Below are 25,555 nucleotides of genomic sequence, written 5' to 3' on the forward strand. Positions count from 1 at the left end.
AAATGAACAAAACACCAGGTTTTTCCTCTGCAGCTGAGACGCAAAATTTGATAATCCATGGTCTGTTCCCTGAAATAAGATATGCTATTAGTGACCTCTGTTGTCAAGAAATGGTACATATCCTAAATGCAAATCAGCTTGTTTGGTGTGTTGAATTAATTATTATTGCAGTGAAAGAAAATAGCATTTGCAGATATGGTGCAGATTTCTCCATAAATTTATAACATGTGCTTAAAAAATAACAGGAGGGAATTGCAAATTAATTTTTGGGAGAGAAGTTAAATTATATCAAAGATTTTCCCTGATCATTCATTTAGGAATACTCATACACATATGCATCTCAGTGTCTTCTTGGGATCATGTACGAGGGGCCACTGAAAAGTTCTCAGCCCATCCAACAATGTTGGGGCAGTCTTCATACACTTAGTCCAGTGATTTTCCACTTTTATCATTCTGTATTTTTCCGACGGAACGAAAAAAAATGTAAAAACACTGTACTAATGGCCTCTTTTACTAAGCAGCGTGGCAACAGCCCCGTAGCCCTTTAAATCTCTATGGGCTTCAGGGCCGTTAGCGCAGCGTAGCCACTAGCGCGGCTTTGTAAAAGAGGCCGTAAGTGTATAGCCCTCGATGGAGACTGTCCCAACTTTGTTGGATGGGCTGAAAACATTTCAGCGGCCCCTCATACTTTATAAATCTTTGAAGACTTTCACAAAAAGGCTGATTTTGCATAGGGTGGCTAGGTAGAAAGAGGGACAACCAAGTCAGGATATGCACAATTTCTAAAATATTTTACAAAAGGGCTAACTGGAGCTTTTATAAAATACCTAAAAGAACATGAGAATTACATATGTAGTTTACATGTACAGCAGAAACATCTATATTATTTTTTTTTTAAACCAGCACCTTTCAAGGGTTGGAATGTGTACTGTATGTGCTGGTACTTACTTGTATATGATAGCATTAACTTTCATAAATGCTGGATTTTACAAGGGATGTACAAAGGAAGTAGTTTAAATAGCCTAGCTAGAAAATTCAAGTTTGGGCAAGCATAGGTGGCCCATCAATCACTTTTCCAAAGTCCAGGTCCAAACAAGCAATTACTTGACCTGTGCCTCTGAGCAAGTATAAGTACCAATATGGCAACCTGACCCCTAGAGGTAGTGCCAATAGTTTATACCAGTGGTCTCAAACTTAAACCCTTTGCAGGGCTACATTTTGGATTTGTAAGTCCTTGGAGGGCCGCAAAAAAAAGTAGTTAATGTTTTATTAAAGAAATGACAATTTAGCATAAGGTAAAACTCTTTATAAATCTTCCCCCATCCCCTGAAGGCCTGCATATCCCCCCCCCTCTTTGCAGCATTCTCCAGCTTCCCCCCTGGCCTACCGGTCTTAGTTTCAGCTAATTATTGCAGCCTGCAGAGGATCGCCGGTGCTGTAGCATTCCTTGCAGTCTGCCATCGGCCTCCACAGCACGTTCCCTCTGCCACGGTCCCGCAGGATTGCAGCAGAGGGAACATGCTGCTGAGGAATTCACGGGCGGACAAGGCCAAAGCAACCTGTTTAGCGTGTTGCCGGCCTGATGCTGCTTAGGGAGATATGCAGGGCTCGCTCGCGGTTGGCGGGGTTCAGATGAGAGGGAAGGAAGGATGGGGGTTCGGCTGCATGGCGGGTGTGGAGGCTCGCTCGCTCAAGGGTTCTGCTGCACAAGGGATGGTAAGCAGGGAAGGGAAGCTGGGCAAGGGTCTTGCTGCACAAGGGATGGGATGGGAGGGAGGGAAGGGAAGCTGGGCAAGGGTCCTGCTGCATGAGGGAGGGGAGGAAAGATGCTGCACCTGTGGGGGAGAGAAAGGAAAGAGGGAGAATTAGGGGGAAGGAGAGGAAGGGAGAGATGATCATGTACATACCTGAAAATAAGACCAAGTATGTTTTTTGGGCCTAAAATTAATATAAGACATTGTCTTATTTTGGGGGAAACATGGTATATTTTAATGGCAAATTTTCTGCACCAAATAGAAGGTAGTTTGGGATAATTTTAAAAATAAACTCTAATTTATCCTCTCTTTTTATTAAGCCGCAGTAGAGATTTCTACTTCGGCCTGGAGCGTTAAATGCTCCGACGCTCACAGAATTCATACATGTTAGCTTTAACATCAGGAACAGAGGTGGCAGACCGAGATGAGGTAGGATTTCAACTCCTGAAATCAGCTACAAAATTTCTATCTCACGTAAGATCTAGTGTACTTGCAGCTCTTGAAAGTTCAAGAACTAAGAGAGGGCTACTAGAAGGAATCTTGATTGTGCGACCATGCAAATAGGGCCAGGTGCATACATAAAGAATAACCAAAAACTGAAAAGTGCAATAACATCATTTTACTGCAATAGCAACCACCTGCAAATATACGGTATGTAATATTAGAGTTGGTAGAGTTTGGATTATCAATTCATATTTTTTTAAAAAAATAATAACTAACACAGACATTTTGTAATTGCAATCTTGATTATTAAAGGTTTGTTTTGTTTTTTCAACAATTACTGAGAAACAGCTATGTAATTTTCCAACATGTAATCTGGGCAACACAACCCTTCGGTGTATATAGGAAGCCTCACCTGTAGGTGAATTATAGTTTAAGTCTTGTGCTCTCCAGCCGCGGTAGCACTATGCTATTAACAAACAGCACACCCTTGCTAAGCGCACATGATTCCTAAAGGACTAACCCTACTGAAAGCAAAGTTATAAGGCACAGCAGCAAGTTCACTTGCTCACACTCTCCTTCTCAGCTGTCAACTACCAATGAGGGGGGAAAACGACATTATATATTTCTGGAATTGATATACAGTGAATTGCAGTTCTTAACATAAGCACAATAGCTTTATCAGCTTACTCCATTAAGACTATTGATAAATAAATGCAAAAATACCATAGGTATATATGATCCCTTAACTCCTGTTCCCCACCCAGTCAATAAACCAATCATCCTATATAATAAAACCCTAGAGCGCGCATGCGCTCTTGAAATTTCGTGATCGCTGCCGCTGTGATTTCTGATCCGTGGCCGCGTTCCATTTTAGAATGCGGAGGCAGGGATCACTGTAGCCACTCCCCTCCTCCCGCCCTCACTCACCAACCGCTGGAGGAAGCACAGGCAAGCTTGGTCCCGATTGGTGCTGGCGGTGACTGCCGGGAGGAGGGCTTCATGGAGCGCCGCCACACGCCAACACCTCACAGTCTCCTGAGCCGCGTCCTCGCCACCCCGATTGCAGGCATTCAGTCTTCACGCTTCCGCGACGCAGGGTAAGGGAGCCGAGTCAGCGGGGGTTGGACTGGGAGGGAAGAGAAGCGGTCTGGCTCGGGTTTTTCAAGGCCTGGCTTCTTCGGGCAGCAGCAGCGTTTACAATTCGCTGCTGTTGCCGGCTTCAGGCCTTCCTCTCTGGCGGGTTCTGCCTACTTTCTGTTTCAGGAAGACGACCCGACAGAGGAAGACCTGAAGCCAGCAACAGCAATGAATTGTGAATGCTGCTGCTGCTGCCCGATGAAGTTCAAGGAGGAAAGGGAGCAGAGGGGGAGAGAATGGCTTGGAAGGAAGAAGAGATGGCAGGGCATGGAGGGAAGGAGGAATGTATGCAAGACCAAGGGAAAAGGAAGGGGGAAAGGAAGGAGGAGATGCCATATGGAGAGAGAGAGAGGGCGGACACTGGATGGAAAGAGAAGAGAGGGCAGTGAATGGAAGGGGCAAGACAGAGGGTGAACAGTAGATAGAAGGGGTAGAGAGAGGGACACTGAATGGAAGTTTGAGGGACAGCGGGAGCAGACGTTGGAAGGAAGTGGGGAAGAGAAAGAAAAAGGGCACATGCAGGATTGAGGGAAGAGGATAGAGTTAGAAATAAAGATAGACAGACAGGGGGCCAGGGAGAGACAGACAGAAAGAATGACAGACAGACAGCATCCAAGGAGAGAGAGACAAACCCCCCACAACGCCGCCGCGATATATATTAAGTAAAGTGGGGGGGCTCCCCAACAAAACCCCCCGTCGCAGCCCCTAAAAACAGTCTTTTTCTTCAGCGCGCACCTCCGTCTTGCGTTCAGTTGTCGGCGCGCGCCATTGTCTTCCGTGTTACTGTCTATGAACCAAAACATCATGATAGGTTGTCTTTTTTTTTTTACAGGCTTAAATTTAAAATATTGGTTCTGACAACAGCATGTTCTTTAATCAGAAGTTTCTCTTTGACAAATTATTTATTGCTGTATTGTCCTTTCCACATACAATGATCTCAAAGACAAAACTTATCAGCTAGGTTTGACACTACTTTTTGGATGCCACTTTCCAGTCAAGTTTAATTTTTCTTTTCTAAACCCAGGCCCAAATGAACATCTATTATTGTGCTCCCCCCATTTATGTTACTTTAGATATATTGACTGGCATTTCTGATAGGACGTTTAAGTTTGAGTTTGGACATTTTGAGAAATACATCCCTTCTCCCACGCTCTTAATGGCTGTGGTGATTGACCAGTTAACCACACTCACACCATATTAGAACTACCTTAACACGGTGACGTGCCAAAACCGTGCGAGACAATCATGCGCAGACAAAGCCGGGCCGACAATCACATGCAGGACATCAGCGTGCCGGATTTAAACTCAATTTGAAAGCGCTCTGAGGGGTGTATGGGGGGGAACCCCCCCCACTTAACTTAGTAGTGTTGGCGCTGCTGTTGGGGGCTGTGGGGGAAGGGGGAACACTCCCACACACACATTACAGAGGAAACAACTTTTTCCCACTTTTATTTATCTAACCACCCACTTATTTATCCCAACACTTTTGTCCATCTGTAACCCCTTTGCTGCCTATTAAGATGTTTCATTTGTACTGTGCGGAAATTGTGAGCAGTGCATTTCTCTTATATAAATTTTCCACTATGCCATTTTAATGTGAATGTGTATAGTACTAACATGGTATCATATTACACTTCTCCCTCCGTATTCGCGGGGCATGTGGGTGGACCATGGCCGCGAATATGAAAAAACCGTGAATAACTTTTTATATGTTATTCGCTGTTTTTTTGTAACAGCCAGCGTTTTTACAACTGAAACCGCGAATAACTAGAGCTGAAAGTACATGGGAGTGTGCTGGATACCGAGTATGTGAGCAGCTCTCTCTCTCTCTCTCTATCTCGCTGGTTGGACTGGCTGGGCTTCATGCAAGCTCTGCTTTGCTGTGTCGCAACGAGAGGGGGCGGAGGCCTGCGTGAAGGACGCGTCTGTTTTCAAAGTGCTCGGCACTTGCGTTTCCTGCGCTCTCTTCTTCAGTTCTGTGCTGTGAGAGGCAAGAGCGGCTGGCAGAGGAGATGATGCGCTGCGTTGGCAGAGGAGATGATGTGCAGTTTCTGGGTAGGAACTTTAATCATGGCATAATTGGGGGGGGGGGCAGAGTCAGCAGCCGAAAAATCGTGAATAAGCGAATCTGTAGATACGGAAGGAGAAGTGTATTCCTATTACTGTAATTTACGCCCCCTCCCATCCTTTTACAAAGCCATGTGGCAAAAGCCCCAAAGCCCTTTAAATCTCCATGGGCTTCGGGGTATTTACAGCAGCTATTATGACTTTGGAAAAAGGGGGGAGGGGAATTAATTTGCCTATTCACTGTTCTAATTGTGTATTACCCTGACATTTGATCATTACAATATAAGCTGTGAATATCCAGTACGCCACCTTGGATGACTCTCTTCACAACAGAATAAACAAAATAACTTATTCAGTGGAAAAGTCCAGTAAATATGTAACTGCAAAAACATCCACATTTGTTCACAGTTTCAGTACTGCAGATGAAGCTTAACTCAATGCTTCCTCAAGTGACCCAGATTTTCTCCTAATTTGTGATGAAGAAAGCTTGATCACAAATGGGCCTGAGATATCTGCAGCGTGACAACCTTACCTGAATGTATGTGGCACCCTCTACTGCCGATTTCAGGTCAGTACAGCCACTGATGAGAGAGACTTGCAGCTGTATACTCAGAGATCCCCTCAGCATACCTGACTTATCCAGTTCTTCCATCTGTTTACTAATTGAAACAGAGAACAGAAATACCATTACATTTTTATTCCACACTACTTCCTGAAACATAGAAAGCATTAACATATATTTTTATTGTGATTATAATATAGACCAGGCTAGTCCAAGTTAAGTCCATGAAGGCTGCAAGCGGACCATTTGGGATATCAGTAATGAAAATCTGCATATAGTAATGAAGATCTGCATATAGTGAATGCATATTCTTTAAGGATATCCTGAAAATCTGGCCAGCGTGCAGTCGTCAAGGACTAAACTTGGACAGGCCTGATACAGATCTTGTATGGCTGTACATTGGAAATGTTTCCATTTTGTTTCAGGTTTCATATCTTTTCTATTTTACATAGAAACAGAAAATGTAGGCAGATAAGAGATCATATGGCCTATCCAAAAAAAGGAGGTATTGATGCCCCCCCATCACTCTCTTAAGAGATTCTATGTATTTGACCCAAGCTTTATTGAATTCAGATACTGTTTTCAATTATTTTATTTTGTTTTATGTGTTCTCTTTGCTCTTAATGCATGCTATTCTTAAATAGCATGGAGTTAATTTTGGTATACTGGTTGGACTTTGGTCTGATGAGCTCCAGTGCCAATAATCTGCACAGAGCTTTGAAGATGGCTCTTAAACTGAGGTCCAGCATTACACACTGGGAACTCCAGCATAAATTTATTCTTCGTCTTTATATTTCACCTACACAAGCTTATCAGATGACGATCGTTCAGTCTCTCAGCTGTCTCAAAGGTTTGCACTCTTATGCATCTTTGGGCCATTAATTTTGGTTTTGCCCTACGGTTCTTTTGTTTTGGATTGCTTTGGGACAGTTCATATCATCCATATGGAAATGTTGTTGGACCCCCAACTCCGCAAGCTCTCTTTGGACATTATAACATTACATCTCGTAAACCAAAGAGTATGACAGCTTTTGTGGCCCGCTCAGTTCTTTTGGGTAAGAAGACTATCTTAACTGCTTGGTTGATGCCGGACTCTCCATCTTTTGCTCATTGGCGCTCCCTTATGATTGTACAAGCCTCTTTAGAGCGTCTCCGTTTTGTAGACATTGACTCCTGTCAGGGTTGTCTCTTTTGTTGTACACTTCCCCCTCCGTATTTGCGAATTCCGTATCTACGGATTGGCTTATTCGCGGTTTTAAATCAAAAAATGCATTTTCACTTTTCAGGCTATTTTAAGCCCTGTAAGCCCCCCCTTAAGCCTTACCTGGTGGTTTAGCGGGTTTTCGGGGCAGGAGCTATCTTCCCATGCTTCTGCCCCATGCAGATTGCTCACAGGAAATGGAATAATATATCACATTTCCTGTGTAATTTGAAATGACTACAAATCTCTAGTAGCATAATCAGTTCCCACTAACTTTTATGATGAAGACAAAGCTGATGATACTTCTACTAATTAATTCATTACAAATTTAAATTCATTTACCCCCCCCCCTTTTACTAAGCTGTGGTAGAGGTTTCTACTGCGGCCCGGAGCACTAAATGCTCTGACACTCATAGCAATTTTATGAGCGTCAGAGCATTCAGTGCTCCGGGCCATGGCATCAAGCTTCATTATGGGTTTTTTTTTATCATGGGTCGCTGCAGTAAAAACTCTGATGCTCATAGGAATTCTATGAGTGTTGGAGCTTTTACTGCAGCGACCTGCGATAAAAAAAAATCCTAACGCAGCTTGATATTAGGGGGCCTTAATTCTTTATTATTCATTTTATTGGTCTTCACACATCAGGAGTTTTTCTGTTGCTTTTTTAAGGTATCACCATCATATCAATTACATGAGACTGATCTGGGGTTAAGTTAAACAAAAAAGGGATACACCTATTAGCTGGCAATAACGGTTCGTTCCTCATTGTATTTTTATGTTTTCTTGGAATGTATTTCACTTATTAACATATAGCAACCACTATTCATTTCTTAACATATGTTAGTTTTATCTTGGTATGGTTCATCCTAGGTATTTAATTTTTGATCTGTGGCATCTTGATGTTTTATTTAAAAAATGTTTGTATGTTTTCTGGATATTTTAATTAATATTTTACACATACACACCCCTTTTACAAAACCACGCAAGACGTTTTTAGCATTGGCTGGCATGCTGATTTCTTTGCTCTGATGATCATAGAGTTCCTATGAGCGTCAGAGCAGTGCAAAGCACACTGGCCGGTGCTAGAAACCTCTTGTGCGGTTTTGTGAAAAGGAGGGTTAATTGTTGTATTAATAATTGTATATTTTTTATGTACTGTATGTTGTTAGACCCCGATGCAGGTTTCGGCCAAAACATGGGAAGTGTTGGGTCAATAAAAGTGCTCGACGTCCCTTTGCCTGAGGCCTTTTGTGCGAATCAATCTGGCATTTGCACAGTGTCTAAAAAATTCCATCAGCCTTAATCTGCATACTTTCCCCACTTGTCATACTGGAATAATTCTTAGCTTGAAATGACAAAAGTAATTTTCCATGGATAATGTTTACTGAAGCTATAATGTTAGGATCACTGAAGATGCATCCAAAACAAACTTGGAACAGAGTGGAGAAAAACAGAGGTTGCCTCAGTGAAAGTTAATATTTCATTAGATGATCACGGTATGATAGCACAAGCCACGAACAAAGGAACACGGCACATCTACTCCTTTTGTTTAAATCGCGTGCTTTACGTGCGACTTACAAACTCCATGCACAAAAAGCAATTGCCAGAATATTAGCATATGTTTATATAAAATCAACACCTACAAATTATTTTTCATAGTGTTGGTTCATTTAAATTTGCTATACTGTACTGCCTTTGCTAACTGGCAGATTAAGGTGGTATCCCTTAACCCAATAAATATAAACAAACCTTGAAACAACATCCAAAACATCCCTGTATCAGAAACAAAACTTCTATGCACCTCTATTTATTATACTAGCTTATCTCTCTATATGTGATATATCGGATATCCTGGACCCCTGAGGTAGGAGAGTTTCTCCGAAACACGGTCCGTGTTGGGTCCATAATCCATGTATACGAGAGCCATCTTTATGGATTACAATTTTGTATAGATTTTTAATAAAGATTCCTGCACCTTGTACATTCCACTCTGCAGTCTTTTCTTTGGTTTTGGTGTTCGCCTTTTACTGCAGACCCATTGGATTTTTCTTTGTAAAAAGTCCAAGTGTACCATCGCTGCACTAATATACTCCCAAAAAGCAATGCTCCAGAGCATACCTTTAAAATGCTAACAGGTATCTCTAACATGCTCTACAAATCAAGCATTGAGCTCCTCAAAATATAACCCATATTTCCCAGCCTACGAGAGGGTGCTGAAAAGTTCTCATAAGACCAATGGTCAGACCAATGGTTCATCTTGCCCAGCAGTCCGCTCACGTGGTGGCCCTAAGGTCAAGACCAGTGCTCCAAATGAGTCCAGTCTCACCAGTTTAGCATGAACTTTGTCTTGAAACCCTGGAGGGTGTTTTCACCTATTACAGACCCTGGAAGAGCGTTCCGTTTTCTACCACTCTCTGGGTAAAGAAGAACTTCCTTACGTTTGTACGGAATCTATCCCCTTTTAACTTTAGAGAGTGCCCTCTCGTTCTCCCTACCTTGGAGAGGGTGAACAGTCTGTCTTTCTCTACTAAGTCTATTCCCTTCAGTATTTTGAATGTTTCGATCATGTCCAGGGCAGGATTAATTCGTCGAGGGCCCCTAGGCACACAAGTATACTGGGCCCCCTGCTCCGCCCCATCCCACCATGCGCCCAGGCGGAAACAGGAAGCTGCGTCAGAGGGAAGCTTTGGGCAAGTAGTACCGCTTGCACAATTACAGTTCCCATTGCCTTTCTTACCCGCGTTGCTTGCTTGTCTTACTTTCCATCGATGGAGGGAGGGCTGCGTTGCCGATCGGAGGGGGGGCCACGTTGCTGATCGATGCTGGAGGGGGCCATAGCCCTTTGGAAAAAACAATGTTGATTCCCTCCTTCATCGGACCCCCCCTGACCATTTCGTGCCCTAGGCACAAGCCAACTTAGCCTATTGGTTAATCCTGCCCTGATCATGTCCCCTCGTAGTCTCCTCTTTTCAAGGGGGAAGAGGCCCTGTTTCTCTAATCTCTCGATGTACGGCAACTCCTCCAGCCCCTTAACCATCTTAGTCGCTCTTCTCTGGACCCTTTAGAGTAGTACCGTGTCCTTCTTCATTTACGGCGACCAGTGCTGGACGCAGTATTCCAGGTGAGGGCATACCATGGCCCGGTACAGCGGCATGATAACCTTCTCTGATCTGTTTGTTATCCCCTTCTTGATCATTCCTAGCATTCTCAGGCCAGCTGAGAAGAGAATGACATGCATATGGTTCAATCAATGATCTGAAACAATGTCAAAACAAATAAATTTGTTTCTGCAAGTTGACACTTAGGGAGTATTTTATTAAGGCACGCTAGCATTATATTCTGTGGACGCGTTAGCATTTAGCGCGTGCTAAATCAGCTTGCGCGCCTTAGTAAAAGACCCCCCCTTAATGAAATAAAATAACACACTTTTCAGCTATAATGGCCAAACAACACTCGGAATTTAGGAAGCTGGTTGGTTGGGCTGAGAACTTTTCAGCACCCTCTTGCAGAATATTACAGGAACCTGATAATCAAAGATTTCTCCTCACTCTATGTGAGTGGACATATTCCGACTGACAAAAATGTATTTATTTAGAAAGAGGGGGCAACATGGGCTTTCTGGGGAGTGTTGCTTTGGTTTCGCTGGATGGTTTAAATGGCAGATTTGCATGTATTAGTGCTGTCCAACTAGGGTTAACTGGATGGAACCAATGCAGAAAGCCTCGCAGCTCCTACTGTGGAATTAAAATGAAAACTATACTGCAATATGCAGTAAGCAATGAGCATACAAATTACTGCCTTTTAAAAATGGAACAGTAATCCGCAGTCCACTGCCACAACAGCTCACTTCTGAATGGTGACTGGCTCACATATTGACAGGAAGGGAGACATTTGAAATAAAAATTCATGGTTCTTAATGGCCCACTCACCCCTGATTTGACCGATCCAACTGCAGACACCCCCCTGCAACATGACCCAACCCAACAGGTAGCCGACCCTCCCCAACAAGGGTAGCTGACTCCCACTCCACATAATCTGGTAGTCTAGCAACCTCTGACCTCATCCCATCCCACCCCTGGCCACACCATAAAAAAGGGCATCCCTGGTAATCTAGTGTACTACTTGTACCCTCCTCTCTTCTTCCTTCCTCAAATCTGCCACCTCAGGCACTTCAAAGATTGTAAAGGAAGGAGCAATGTTCAGAGGCTCCTGCCTTCAGTGCTGCCATGATCCAAAATGGCAGTGCCTGACTCTTCTTTAATACAGAGAGCGTACCCTGTGCATCCCAAGATGCACCACACAGGGGAAGGCGATGCCATTTTGCAGATGACAGCACCTGTCTCCTTTAAGGAATAGGGTCAGGTGGCCTTGGGTTGGGGTGTGCCGCTAGACAACCAAGGAATTTTTTTATGGGACTGGGGGGAGAAGGGAGAAAAATACTAGATTACCAGGGCTTTGTGATGGTAGGAGGGAGGGGGCTTGGAGGCCATTAAACCACCCAGGAATCTTTTTTATTTAATATGAGGTGGGGGGGGGAGGAGGGCTGGGCATCGCTAAACACCAGGAATATTTGGGAGGATGGCAAGATGAAATGATGGGTTAGATGATGGAAAAAGCATGCTATAGAATGTGGTTTTTTAATGTAAACTTTCCAATCACCACTTTCCACTTAGGCACTGACAGGAAAGTTGACATTTAGTGCTAAGTTGCAGATCACTGCTGCAATTTTACTGCAGCAGTAATTTGCATACTCATTAGTTTGGGCATGCTGTGGCTATTTTTGTAGTAGAGCGAGGATTCTATCGTGAACCTTAACCTCGCAGTCAACACACAGAGGAACTGTTATTACCACATGTTATGTGCACAATGTTAAATGCACTGTACATAAGGCAATGCAGTTGACTACACCTATTCAGCTGATGTTAATTGTGTCACATTATCAGCTATGTTAACAGTTAACATATGATAACTCAGGGGTCTCAAGTCCCTCCTTGAGGGCCGCAATCCAGTTGGGTTTTCAGGATTTCCCCAATGAATCTGCACGAGATCTATGTGCATGCACTGCTTTCAAGGCATATTGGGAAATCCTGAAAACCCGACTGGATTGCGGCCCTCAAGGAGGGACTTTGAGATCCCTGTGATAACTGCAGGACATAGCCCCTGCCCATTCTCTGTCCCCTTCCACATTAACTGTTAACAGAAGCAGTTAGTGCACTTTAATAGTTAATGTGGCAGTTGCACAAATTGTTAACATACACTCCTGGATGCACCTCAGCCAGTTCAGGTTTTCAGGATATTCTTGATGAATATTCATGAGAGAGATTTGCATGCACTGCCACTACTGCAGGCATATTTCTCTCATGAATATTCATTGTGGATATCCTGAAAACCTGACTGGCTGGGGTGCCTCCAGGACCAGGTTTGGGAACCACTGCTACAGACAGAGGGTATCATTTTCAAAACAGTAATATATGTGTGGAAATGACTTGTTATAAAACTGCTCAGATTTTAAGCAGGTAAAAGTATGCATACAATGATATTTCACACATATTTTCCAGTGGCTATTTAAAGGGGCTTTTAAAATATAAGTGCACCCAGTTATAAAATCACCTTCTAGGAGGGCAACTTTCAAACTGCAATATAATTTTGCACCAGTTTTCAAAGTGAAAGTAGTCAAACCCACATCTGAGCCTGTTTATGTAGCTACCTTTTCAAGTTAAATGACGCACATACTTTTGAAAATTCAAAAGTAGGCTTGTATTTTCAAATTCTGTCTTAAACACATTCTCAGCAATTCCTTCTGTTGTGCAAAAATCAATGTGTGATATGGCATGACATGCATTTTACATGCTTATAAGGTGGACAAGTTTCCAAAATTCATTTCCACATGGTTTCAGCCATGGAAATGGCTTTGAAAAGTGGTCTCCTAATACATAAATATTGTGGCTCACCATGGCATGAATATTGCAGGAAATTAGAAAGTTAACATCCTTTGTTGGTATTTCAAGTTGTTCAGTGCAATAAACTATAATCAGGGTTTTGATTCATCATATTTAGTCTGAATATTTCCACTGACCACACTGTACTTCCAGTAGTGCATGCAAGAGGAAGTATTGTCTTGCATATGTCAGTTTATCTGAACCAGAACATTTCAGAGGACATACCCAATATTTTCCATAGCTGTTGTTATTTGTTGTTCCATGATATCATAAAGTTTCACATGGTAGCCACCACTAGCGAAAACCATAGCCCAGCTGCGACCAATAAGACCACTAAAGCAAGAGAAAATAGAAAGGTCTTTCATGTTATTGACATACATTTTTAGATTTTGCATTAAGACAAATAATTATGGAGTACTTTAAGAAATTAAAATTTTAAAAAAGATAACATGCCTATATACATTTCATATATAAAAAAAACCTAATATACCCACCTGTCTACCACTCCAATAGCCCTTATGGTTGTAGTTAGCACTTATAGTTCTTACTTCTCATTTATAATCTTAATGTATATTTTCTTCAAACCGCTTAGAACCTAACAGATGTAGCGGTATATAAGAAATAAATTACATTACATTACATTATATGGTAGTATAGTAGGATTTTGGAGGGTTTTGGTGGTCTCACACTTTCCACCATAAATGTGGTTAGAGGGTCTTATTGGCCTGGGTCCTCTTCTCTATGGCTCATTAGCCCATCTACCAGGTTACTTAAAACACTATGATTTTCTACTAACCTTTCCCATACCAGATGCTGCTGCTCTAGAGACAGGTATGAACTGTTTAATTTATTTTTTTGGCGGGGAGGGGTTTAGTAACCACTGGGAGAGTGTAAAAGGTCATTACTTAATCCCTCCAGTTGTCATCTGGTCAGTTTGAGTACCTTTTTCCCACTTAGATGCTTTTAAAACAGATCTAGCTCAGAACATCTCAGTTCCATCCAGGACATCTTAGGAAAGGTTCAATTAGGTACATTCATAAACATTACAATAAGGAGATATCAAAAATAACAAGCCAAAACAACAAAAATATTCACTGTCAAGACCAAGGCTTACGAGAGGCCGCTGAAGAGTTCTCATTCCAACCACAGGAGCATAAAAATTGGGCAGAGGGAGGGGTTTTGACTGTTTTGGGAAGGGAGACTGAAGACTGGCAACCCTAATTAAAAAGAAGCAGATTTTGTTTAATTTCATATCATTGAAATGAAAAGTATCAAGAAAAATGTGGAATAAATGGTAGGTTTCATGGCTCCACATCAAGGCTGAGAACTTGATTCAGTTCTGCTCTGCGCCTGCTTATGTTATATTAATCAGGTTTTCTATTCCGCTTTTCCCTATTCGGTTCAAGGCCAGATTACATTACAAGAGGTTGGGTCAGTTACCCGGGAAGTTACAACGGACAGTTTGACAAAGACATTCAATAGAGTTGCTAGTACAGTTAGATCAGTACAGTTATTAATCAATTGGGTCACATTTACAAATGCCTAGTTACAAGTTCAAGTAGGTCATCGTTATGTCCCGGAGTTGCATTAGACAGTTTAGAAATTAGCTTTTACAATTACCATTTCAGTTACTTCAGGGTTGGCTCCGTCTTGGAAGAGAAATGCTTTTAAAAGTTTTCTGAACCTGAGATAGTGGTCACAAGATTGTAGTGTAAATCAGTGGTTCCCAACCCTGTCCTGGAGGACCACCAGGCCAATCAGGTTTTCAGGATAGCCCTAATGAATATGTATGAGAGAGATCTGCATATAATAGAGGTGCCAGGCATGCAAATCTGCTCCATGCATATTCATTAGGGCTATCCTGAAAATCCAATTGGCCTGTTGGTCCTCCAGGACAGGGTTGGGAACCACTGGTATAAATGGTAGTTGGTTCCATCATTTTGCTAATTGATATGGGATGGGCAAGTTAATTTGCATGCTGGGGATTTGAAGTGGAAAAGATTTACTACTATTACTACTTTGCGCTGAAAGGTGTACACAGTGCTGTACATTTTGACATTTATAGACGGTCCCTGCTCAGAAGAGCTTACAATCTAACTAGTACAGACAAACATGACATATGGGTTGGGGATGCAAAACCCAACGTGAGAGGAGTTGAAAGCACTCTCAAAGAGGTGGGCTTATAACTGGGCCTTGAACACGGCCAGAAAGATTCGGGCAGCTTGTTCCAAGCATACGGCACCCTGGAGTAAGATGGCCAACTCTGTTAGGTAGTTGGGGGCACTGCTTGTCAGGATCTCAAAAGCAGTGATGCCTAATTTAAATTTGATCCTTGTGGTTATGGGCAGCCAATGTAACATAGTAACATAGTAGATGACGGCAGATAAAGACCCGAATGGTCCATCCAGTCTGCCCAACCTGATTCAATTTAAATTTTTATTTTTTATTTTTTATTTTTTCTTCTTAGCTATTTCTGGGCAAGAATCCAAAGCTTTACCCGGTACTGTGCTTGGGTTCCAACTGCCAAAATCTCTGTTAAGACTTACTCCAGCCCATCTACACCCTCCCAGCCATTGAAGTCCTCCCCAGCCCATCCTCCACCAAACGGCCATACACAGACACAGACCGTGCAAGTCTGCCCAGTACTGGCCTTAGTTCAATATTTAATATTATTTTCTGATTCTAAATCTTCTGTGTTCATCCCACGCTTCTTTGAACTCAGTCACAGTTTTACTCTCCACCACCTCTCTCGGGAGCGCATTCCAGGCATCCACTACCCTCTCCGTAAAGTAGAATTTCCTAACATTGCCCCTGAATCTACCACCCCTCAACCTCAAATTATGTCCTCTGGTTTTACCATTTTCCTTTCTCTGGAAAAGATTTTGTTCTACGTTAATACCCTTCAAGTATTTGAACGTCTGAATCATATCTCCCCTGTCTCTCCTTTCCTCTAGGGTATACATATTCAGGGCTTCCAGTCTCTCCTCATACGTCTTCTGGCGCAAGCCTCCTATCATTTAGTTCCATATAGTAGGGATGTAGGTGTTCCGATTTCCATAGTCTGTATATGAGCCTTACTGCTGCATTTTGAAATAGTTGTAGATGCGATAAAAACGTTTTAGAACAAAGAACTAATGTTACATTACAGTAGTCTAGTTGAGATAAGATTGCATTAAAATTTGGAAAGCCTTTGTTTCAAAATATTTATGTGACATGATTGAATTGAGATTTATAGAATATAAGTCTTGCTATTGTGTTCTGTTTTAATTGAAGATTTTTTGTTAATTTCTTTGAGAGTCCCAGGAAAAGGGAAAAGTCTAGTAGTGATAAAATTGAAGATTGTACCAGTATCCTATAATGTTTGAAATGTGGTGAAATACTTTCAGACTAGGCTATTGATATGATCTTCAAATGTCAGTGAACTGTCTAGGACAACTCCCAGGACCCTGGAGAATTTTTCAATGTTGAGGTGAATTCTGTTTGTCAGTCTCTCAGACACCCTTATCTTTCAAGCACTAGATACCCCAATCTTCCAACTCTCAGACACCCTAACTTTCAAAATCTCACACCTGCTCACAGACAGATTTTTCTAATTTTCCTAATTCTCTTCCTTACTGACAGGCAGACCTCAATTACAACTCAGCAATGGCAGGGAGGACAAGAAGCGCGAAGTCTACAATCAAGACCAGTATTCCAGTCGCTATGGGGATCCAGGAAGCGACCACGGACTGCGTGCAGAAGGAGGAAGACCCAGGACGGTGGACAGAGGTCTCTGTGCAGACCGAGACCATCCCCCAGCGCTACACTACAGTCTCTACACAGACAGAGGAGGCTGCGCAGCTGGATGGAGATCTCATGCAGGAACTAAGGAGCCTCAGGGAGGAGGTGATACGCCTGAGAAGCATCCGAAAGGACGAGGCCTACATCGACGGAGTCGTCCAGGAGCTGTCCCAAATCACCGAGCAGGCCCATGACAAGTCCATCCTCGAGACACCCAAATCATCAGCTTTGAAACCAACAATTGGGATACAGGAAATGGCTAGCGGCACTGACTCCTGGCAGCTGGTGACCTCCTCCACGGGCAAACATAGGAGACCCCCCCTCCTTTTTCAATCTCTTCATCTTCTCCTTCTTCTTACAAACAGGGCAGCTATACATCAACCCCTCAACTCGTCCTGCGGAACAGATTCCAGATTCTTCAGGAAGGAACTGCCGATGAGGAACAGGAGCAGGCCCAACTCCCAGCTCCATCTCCAGGGACAACTGACCGGCTCCCCCCAAAGAAGCGCAGAGTAATAGTCATCGGGGATTCCATGCTGAGGGGCACCGAGGGACCAATTTGCAGACCGGATATGCAATCTAGGGAGGTCTGCTGTCTGCCTGGAGCCAGGATACGAGATGTCACCGCCAGTCTGGATAGACTACTCACGCCCCGAGACCACTTTCCTATGCTTCTTGTCCACATAGGAACCAACGACACTGCCAGGAACACACCGGAGACCATCACCAGAGACTTTGGAGCACTGGGTGAGAGGCTGAAGCAGACAGGAGCACAGGTGGTTTTCTCATCGATCCTCCCAGTTAGAGGCAAGGGAAGAGCCAGAGATGAACGTATCCTGAGGACGAACGAGTGGCTACAGGGATGGTGCCGGGATATGAACTTCGGATTCCTAAACCATGGGGAAGCGCTACAAGGACTTCAGGGACCAGACGGACTCCATCTGACCAGTAGGGGTAAGAACGTCTTCGGACACCAACTAGCCCGCCTGCTTCACAGGGCTTTAAACTAGGTAAGTCGGGGGAGGGTACCCATTCACATATTAGTGCAGAAAGGAATTATCCTGATGAGGTGAGTCGAAACTCCGCTTCCATGTCCAAGGTAAGTACACACATTGCAAACAGTTCTTTGGGAGTCACACCGACTCGGGTAGGATACGCCTCACAGGGACTTAGCAAACACAAGATATGGAGGGCCATGTATGTCAATGCACACAGTTTAGGTAACAAAATTCTAGAATTGGAGGCTGAAATAAGGAATGCCGACCTAGATGTGGTGGCAATATCTGAAACTTGGTTCACGGACTCACATGGGTGGGATATGGCTATACCGGGCTACAATCTACTTCGTCAGGACAGAGAGGGCGGGTTAGGGGGGGGGGGTAGCTCTATACATTAAAGAGGACATCAAAACCACCAGGATCACAGATGTCAAGTACACCGGGGAGTCCCTCTGGGTAAACCTGGCAAGAGGCAGAGAAAAATGCCTGTATCTAGGTGTGGTTTACAGACCCCCAAGACAACTGGAAGACATGGACGCAGAATTAATTGAAGACATAGAGAATATCACTCTATGAGGAGAAGCTGTACTGCTAGGGGACTTCAATATGCCTGATGCAGACTGGAACTCATTTTCAGCGACAACCAGCAGTAGCAGGAGGCTCTTAACCTCCATAAAGGGAGCACGTCTCAAACAAATGGTAACGGAGCCCACTAGGGCCCAGGCGATCCTCGACCTGGTACTCACCAACGGGGAAAGCGTTTCAGAGGTCTCAGTAGGAGATACGCTAGCCTCCAGCGACCACAATATAGTATGGTTCAACCTTAGATCAAACACGAAAACAAAGGTACTCAATTTCCGGGGCACAGACTTCGCACGCATGGGAGATTTCGTCCATCAGACGCTGCAGGACCAAGCGGAGACCGATGATGTAGAAGCTAAGTGGTTAACACTGAAATCAACCATACATGAAGCAACTAGCCGCTTCATAAAATCAGTAAATAAACGACAAAGAAACAATAAACCCCAATGGTTCACCGCGGAGATCTCGCACCTCATTAAGGAGAAGAAAAAAGCGTTTCTCTCCTACAAACGCACGGAGAAAAGAGAGGCAAAAGTAGAATATAGGACCAGGTCTACAGCGGTCAAAATGGCAGTTAGGGAGGCAAAACTTCGAGTGGAAGAAATTCTGGCAAAAAACATTAAAAAGGGGGACAAATCCTTCTTCAGGTATATTAGTGACAGAAAATGGAACACAGGCGGGATAGTACGCCTTAGAAGACTGGACGGAAGTTACGTGGAAGCAGATTCCGATAAAGCCGAACTACTGAATGAATACTTCTGCTCAGTCTTCACCTGTGAGGCACCGGGACACGGTCCCCAGTTGAAGGCAACACAAAGCACAGAAGACCCATTTCAGAATTTTGAGTTCACACCAGGTGAAGTTTACAGTGAACTGGCAAGACTCAAGGTGAACAAAGCCATGGGACCAGACAATTTGCACCCAAGAATGCTCAGAGAATTGAGCGATGTCCTGGCGAAACCGTTGGCTGAGCTATTCAATCTCTCCCTAAGTAAGGGGAAAGTTCCCCTGGACTGGAAATTAGCTAATGTCGTTCCTCTGCATAAAAAGGGTTGCAGGGCAGAGGCTGCGAATTATAGACCGGTGAGTCTCACATCAATAGTGTGCAAACTCATGGAAACACTAATTAAAAGCAAATTGGACACGATCTTGAATGAAGGGAATCTTCGGGATCCCAGTCAGCATGGATTCACCAAGGGTAGGTCCTGCCAATCCAATCTCATCAGCTTCTTTGACTGGGTAACAAGAAAGTTGGACTTGGGAGAGTCTTTGGACGTCGTGTACCTGGACTTCAGGAAAGCTTTTGACAGTGTCCCACACCGCAGGCTGCTAAGCAAGATGGAATCGATGGGGTTAGGAGAGACACTAACTGCATGGGTCAATGATTGGCTGAATGGCAGACTTCAGAGGGTGGTGGTTAATGGTACCCTCTCTAAAACATCGGAGGTGACCAGTGGAGTACCGCAGGGCTCGGTCCTGGGTCCACTCCTTTTCAACATTTTCATAGGGGATCTGACTCAAGGGCTTCAAGGTAAAATAACACTATTCGCCGATGACGCCAAACTATGTAATATAGTAAGTGAATACAGTTTACAGAATTATATGGCGCAGGACCTGCTTACATTGGAAAGTTGGTCCTCAATCTGGCAGCTAGGCTTCAATGCTAAGAAATGTAAGGTCATGCACCTCGGAAGCGGAAATCCATGCAGGACGTACTTCTTGAACGGAGAAACTTTAACTAGGACTTCAGCAGAACGAGATTTAGGAGTAATCATCAGTGCAGACATGAAAACTGCCAATCAAGTGGAGAAGGCTTCATCTAAGGCAAGGCAGATATTGGGTTGTATCAATAGAAGTTTCTTCAGCCGAAAGCCTGAAGTCATAATGCCGTTGTACAGGGCCATGGTGAGACCTCATCTGGAGTACTGTGTGCAATTCTGGAGGCCACATTACAGTAAAGATGTGCGCAGAATTGAATCGGTTCAACGGACGGCCACCAGGATGATCTCGGGGCTCAAGGGTCTCTTGTACGAAGAGAGACTGAACAAATTGCAGCTCTACACTCTTGAGGAACGTAGGAAGAGGGGAGACATGATCGAAACATTTAAGTACCTCACGGGACGTGTCGAAGTGGAAGATGATATTTTCTTTCTCAAGGGATCCTCGGCCACAAGAGGGCACCCGCTGAAACTCAGGGGCGGAAAATTTCATGGCGACACCAGAAAGTATTTCTTCACAGAGAGAGTGGTTGATCATTGGAACAAGCTTCCAGTGCAGGTGATCGAGGCAGACAGCATGCCAGACTTTAAGAATAAATGGGATACCCATGTGGGATCCCTACGAGGGTCAAGATAAGGAAATTGGGTCATTAGGGCATAGACAGGGGGTGGGTAAGCAGAGTGGGCAGACTTGATGGGCTGTAGCCCTTTTCTGCCGTCATCTTCTATGTTTCTATGTTTCTATGATGGAATGAGGTGTGTCTGTAGTGCGAACCACAGTAGTTTAGTTTTCTCAGCGTTTAGTTTGATGGTGTTTTGGTGCCCATTTTTGTACTCTGGTTAAGACCTGGGTTAGTTGGGTAGAATGGTTAGTTGGATTCAAATTCATAGGAATTGTGAGGAGAATGTCATAGGCATATAGAAACATGATGGCAGATAAAGGCCAAATGGCTCATCCAGTCTGCCCATCCACACTAACCATTATCTCTTTCTCTCTCTGAGAGATCCCACATGCCTATCCCAGGCCCTCTTGAATTCAGACACAATCTCTGTCTCCACCACCTCTACCAAGAGACTATTCCATGCATCAACCACTCTTTCTGTAAAAAAGTATTTCCTTAGATTACTCCAGAGCCTATCACCTCTTAACTTCATCCTGTGCTTTCTCATTCCAGAGTTTCCTTTCAAATGAGACTCAACTCATGCACATTTACATTATGTAAGTATTTAAACGTCTATATCATATCTCCCCTCTCTTTCCTTTCCTCCAAAGTATACAGTTTGAGATCTTTAAGTCTATCCCCATATGAGAGTAGTCATTTCCCAGGATTTAGTATAATTGTATTTAGAGTAGTCATAAATATGTTGTACAGTAGTGGTGAGATCAGGATTCCTTGTGGTTCTCCACATGGTGGGGTCCAGTTGTCAGAGTAGGTTCCACCCTTCAGTACTTTGTGTCATCTATTTGTAAGGAATCAATGTAGGACATATCCTGTGATTCCCAGTTCAGTTAACCTATTTAATAACAGACTATGATTTACTATGTTGAAATGCTGCTGAGATGTAAAGTTATAGTAGAGGAGTGGCCTAGTGGTTAGAGCAGCTGCCTCAGCACCCTGAGGTTATGAGTTCAAATCCCACCATGGCTCTGGGTAAGTCACATGATTTGATTATATAAATATACAAAAAAGCAATATACAAATCCCATCCCCTTTATTAACAGCATTTGTCTACCTTCATGCTGATATTAATCTGGACATCATATCTATTACGTATGTCTCTGTACTATACGAGTCTCACATGCCTAGTTATATTAATTTTTTTAATATGTATTTTTGTTTTAAGTATGTTTTGACACCTGAGGCAGACAACATTTTCATCAAAACACTGTGCTGTGTCATGTCTTTTATGAGGGGGGTGCTGAAAAGTTCTCTGCCCAATCAACCAAGACCATTCTGACTGAGCGTTATTTTGCCACTGTAGCTGAAAATATTGTTATCTTATTTTGTTAAGTACCAATTTGCAGAAACAAAATCCTATGTTTATTGACATTATTTCAGAACATTGATTGAACCACATCCACGTCATTCTCTTCTCGGTTGGGCTGAGAAATTTTCAGCACCTCCTCATAGTATGAAGAGTTTACGTACCTAATTTGAGATTGTGATGTCATAATGCCTCATTCCACCAATAAGAGCTAACCTCAACAGTGATGTCACAATGGCTTAACTGTCCTATACTTGGCTCACTTTTATTACATATGAGGAGGTGCTGAAAAGTTCTCAGCCCAACCAACTTCCTAAATTCTGAGTGTTATTTTGCCACTGTAGTTGAAAATACTGTTATCTTATTTCGTTAGGTACCAATTTGCAGAAACAAAATTCTATGTTTTTTGACATTATTTCAGAACATTGATTGAACCATATCCACGTCATTCTCTTCTTGGTTGGGCAGAGAACTTTTCAGCACCCCTTTGCATATGTGAGATCCGATAAACTATATTCCTGGACATCTGTTGTTTCCTCCTTGATTTGGAAGTCCATTGTTCACCCTCACTCTTAGAAGAAAAACTTGCCTATCCATTCTGACAGTCAGTTTAAGCTTATGGCCAAACTTGCTAAATCACAACTCATGTTAAAAATACATCTGTCTATTTCTGCCTTCCTGTTTTACACTTGTTGTTATCTGTTTCTATTATTTATAAATGGAGTTTAAGATGATTTGTATGTAATTTGTAAACCGCATAGTCAATATACGGTATATACATTTTTAAATAAATAATTTAATTAATTAATTATCCAAACTGTTTACAGTATTATAAACCAATCAAACAGCATGAAACAAGAGAGAGTTTAACTGTAGGCCATGTGGATCGTCTACTCCAATACATTAAAAAAACAATAGTAAGACAGAATAGAAAAGTTTTAAGGGAAGCCTTAAATTTTGGTACAGAAGACTAGAAATAGAGGTTTTGGAGAGTGAATTCCATAAAAGGACATGGTTATATAAGGCTTAGTCTTTAGAGGAGGCCCATTGTACCTAGGGTGGAGGAGGAGGATTCACCAGTAATTTGTCAATACATGAATGCAAGTGCCAAGGAGATGCAAGGGGAATGAGTACATCAAAAAAGGGTGCTAATATACCAATCCACATAGTCTTAAATGTGATAAGAATTTAAAACTGGCTTCTATACCTCATTGGAAGCCAGTGATATTCTAAGAATAGCACAGTGACATGGTCATTGATGCCAATGGCAGAGAAAACAAATGGCTGTGTTTTGCACTAATTGTAACAATATTAACACATATAGGAACAATGTCTACTTCAAACGTCTTTTAACATAAAGTGGTGCTCAGATTCCAAGATGGAAGGTTAAAGAACTCAATAGGGACAAAAGCCCTTAAGAGACTTAAATGGTATCGATCATTGCACCGGGGTGTAAAAGATGTTTTGAAGTGCTGATAAATTGATTTGTAAAGTTCAAACGTCCATAAAGTGAAAAAATAGTCCAAATTTTAAACTTCTACGTATAATTAAGACTTCAATAGAGTAAACAACTTAGCTGAGATATAAAGAATGCAAAGGTGGTCCTTTGCATTCTTTATATCTCAGCTAAGTTGTTTACTCTATTGAAGTCTTAATTATACGTAGAAGTTTAAAATTTGGACTATTTTTTCACTTTATGGACGTTTGAACTTTACAAATCAATTTATCAGCACTTCAAAACATCTTTTACACCCCGGTGCAATGATCGATACCATTTAAGTCTCTTAAGGGCTTTTGTCCCTATTGAGTTCTTTAACCTTCCATCTTGGAATCTGAGCACCACTTTATGTTAAAAGACGTTTGAAGTAGACATTGTTCCTATATGTGTTAATATTGTTGTCATGGCCCTTTAGGAACATTTTTTTGAACTATACCCAGTTGTTTATATTACACTAATTGTAGCCATCTCAGGGCTAACTGTTGTATGCCATTGAATAGTGGGTTACTGTAATTGAGTCAGCTGGTGACAGGAACATGTAGTTGTGCATGAATATTACTTTTCATCAATAAGGCATGAACCCCATTGGTAGAACGATTTTCCAAGAGATTTAGCTGGAAAACTAGACAGTTGCATGACTAAATTTTCTTTTCACAGCAGCTAAGAACTTAAATGTATTTACAATGTGCATATTTTTAACTGAATGAAAAATGCGGTGTCCTTAGGAATGTAGTTAGATTGGGGGCGGAAACAATGCATACAGAACACATTTTCAAATGTTTGTAAATTGCTTTGACCCAATTCCATGGTCTGTTACTATAGCAAGTTACAAGGTACACAGATACTTTGGCCCCACACACCTTCGGGACATTTTCAGAAGGAAAAAATATGTGCATGATATAACTTTGAAAATTAGCTACTGAAAACTGTACCCAACATATATTCTAGTGAAATAATCATCTAGTTTGGTCTTTAACGGTTTAATTAATGTTTACAAATTTTCTTGGCTCTACTTACTTTAGGACAAGTTATGTAAAGAGCTACAGTTTAATAGCTTTTTAAAACTAGGAATGCTTGACAAATGATTGGTTCATATATCTTCTTTACAAAATTAGAAAGGTAGAGAAGTTGCAATAAATTAACACCGTCTATGCTTCATAATCCCCTAATACAGATAGTTATAAATCAAGACCACAAGCATTGGCTACTTCTAAACTACACTCTAAAACTAGAGTACAGAACCTCCTGCTAAACATTCTTGCTCTATTTTAACATCAGCACTACTACTATCATTTACTATTTCCATCTTCTGTGCAAATATAATTAATAAAGTGATAATCCATTTAACACATAAAAATATTGTGATTGCCCAAGTAAGCACAACGAAATGCATAAAGCAAATTACCTGCCAATTATAAGAATATGTCCCTCCTTAATGCTACTCATTCTTTGTATTAGTGAACACAGTGCTCCAGTTCAGGAAAAGAAAACACTCAGGCTGCAAGCAGAAAGCTGCTGACCACGTAACTATCAGCAAGACTGTAGTTTCCTGAATGTACAGTGAAATCGTATGTAAACTTCCATTTGATTGGTTGTTCTCCATAGTTCACACCAAGTCACTGAGCACCACTTCCTGATTGGCTACAATTACTCACGCCCAGTTTATATTTTCTTCCTGACATGTTGGTAGAAGCACATTTTGATTTATGCATGTCAGCATATGACACTTATATCCTACTTTGCTCTTTCCTTGCAACAGATAAGATGGCGAAAAATTAACAAAAACAGATTTTGGGTTTGTTAAAACCGAGTGATTTTTAGATTAGATTATTATGTAGTATGACACTGCTTCCAAAATGTATTCCAAAAGCATACTTTCTTCTCCATTG

General features: G+C 42.3%; 1 protein-coding gene across 1 annotated transcript in view; it reads right to left on the reverse strand.

Moving 5' to 3' along the window:
• CRYL1 (crystallin lambda 1) overlaps window positions 1-25,229 on the reverse strand; it is a 132,240-nt gene extending 107,011 nt beyond the window's left edge. The window contains exons 1-3 of the mRNA XM_033950422.1: window positions 25,072-25,229; window positions 13,330-13,437; window positions 5,935-6,061 (exon numbers count right to left, since the gene is read on the reverse strand). Of these exons, the coding sequence (XP_033806313.1) occupies window positions 5,935-6,061; window positions 13,330-13,437; window positions 25,072-25,112 (276 nt within the window). The 5' untranslated portion in view covers window positions 25,113-25,229. The remainder of the gene's footprint in view (window positions 1-5,934; window positions 6,062-13,329; window positions 13,438-25,071) is intronic.
• Window positions 25,230-25,555: the final 326 nt, after the last annotated feature.

This window comes from Geotrypetes seraphini, chromosome 6 (genome assembly GCF_902459505.1).
Source record: "Geotrypetes seraphini chromosome 6, aGeoSer1.1, whole genome shotgun sequence".
Taxonomy (NCBI): domain Eukaryota; kingdom Metazoa; phylum Chordata; class Amphibia; order Gymnophiona; family Dermophiidae; genus Geotrypetes; species Geotrypetes seraphini.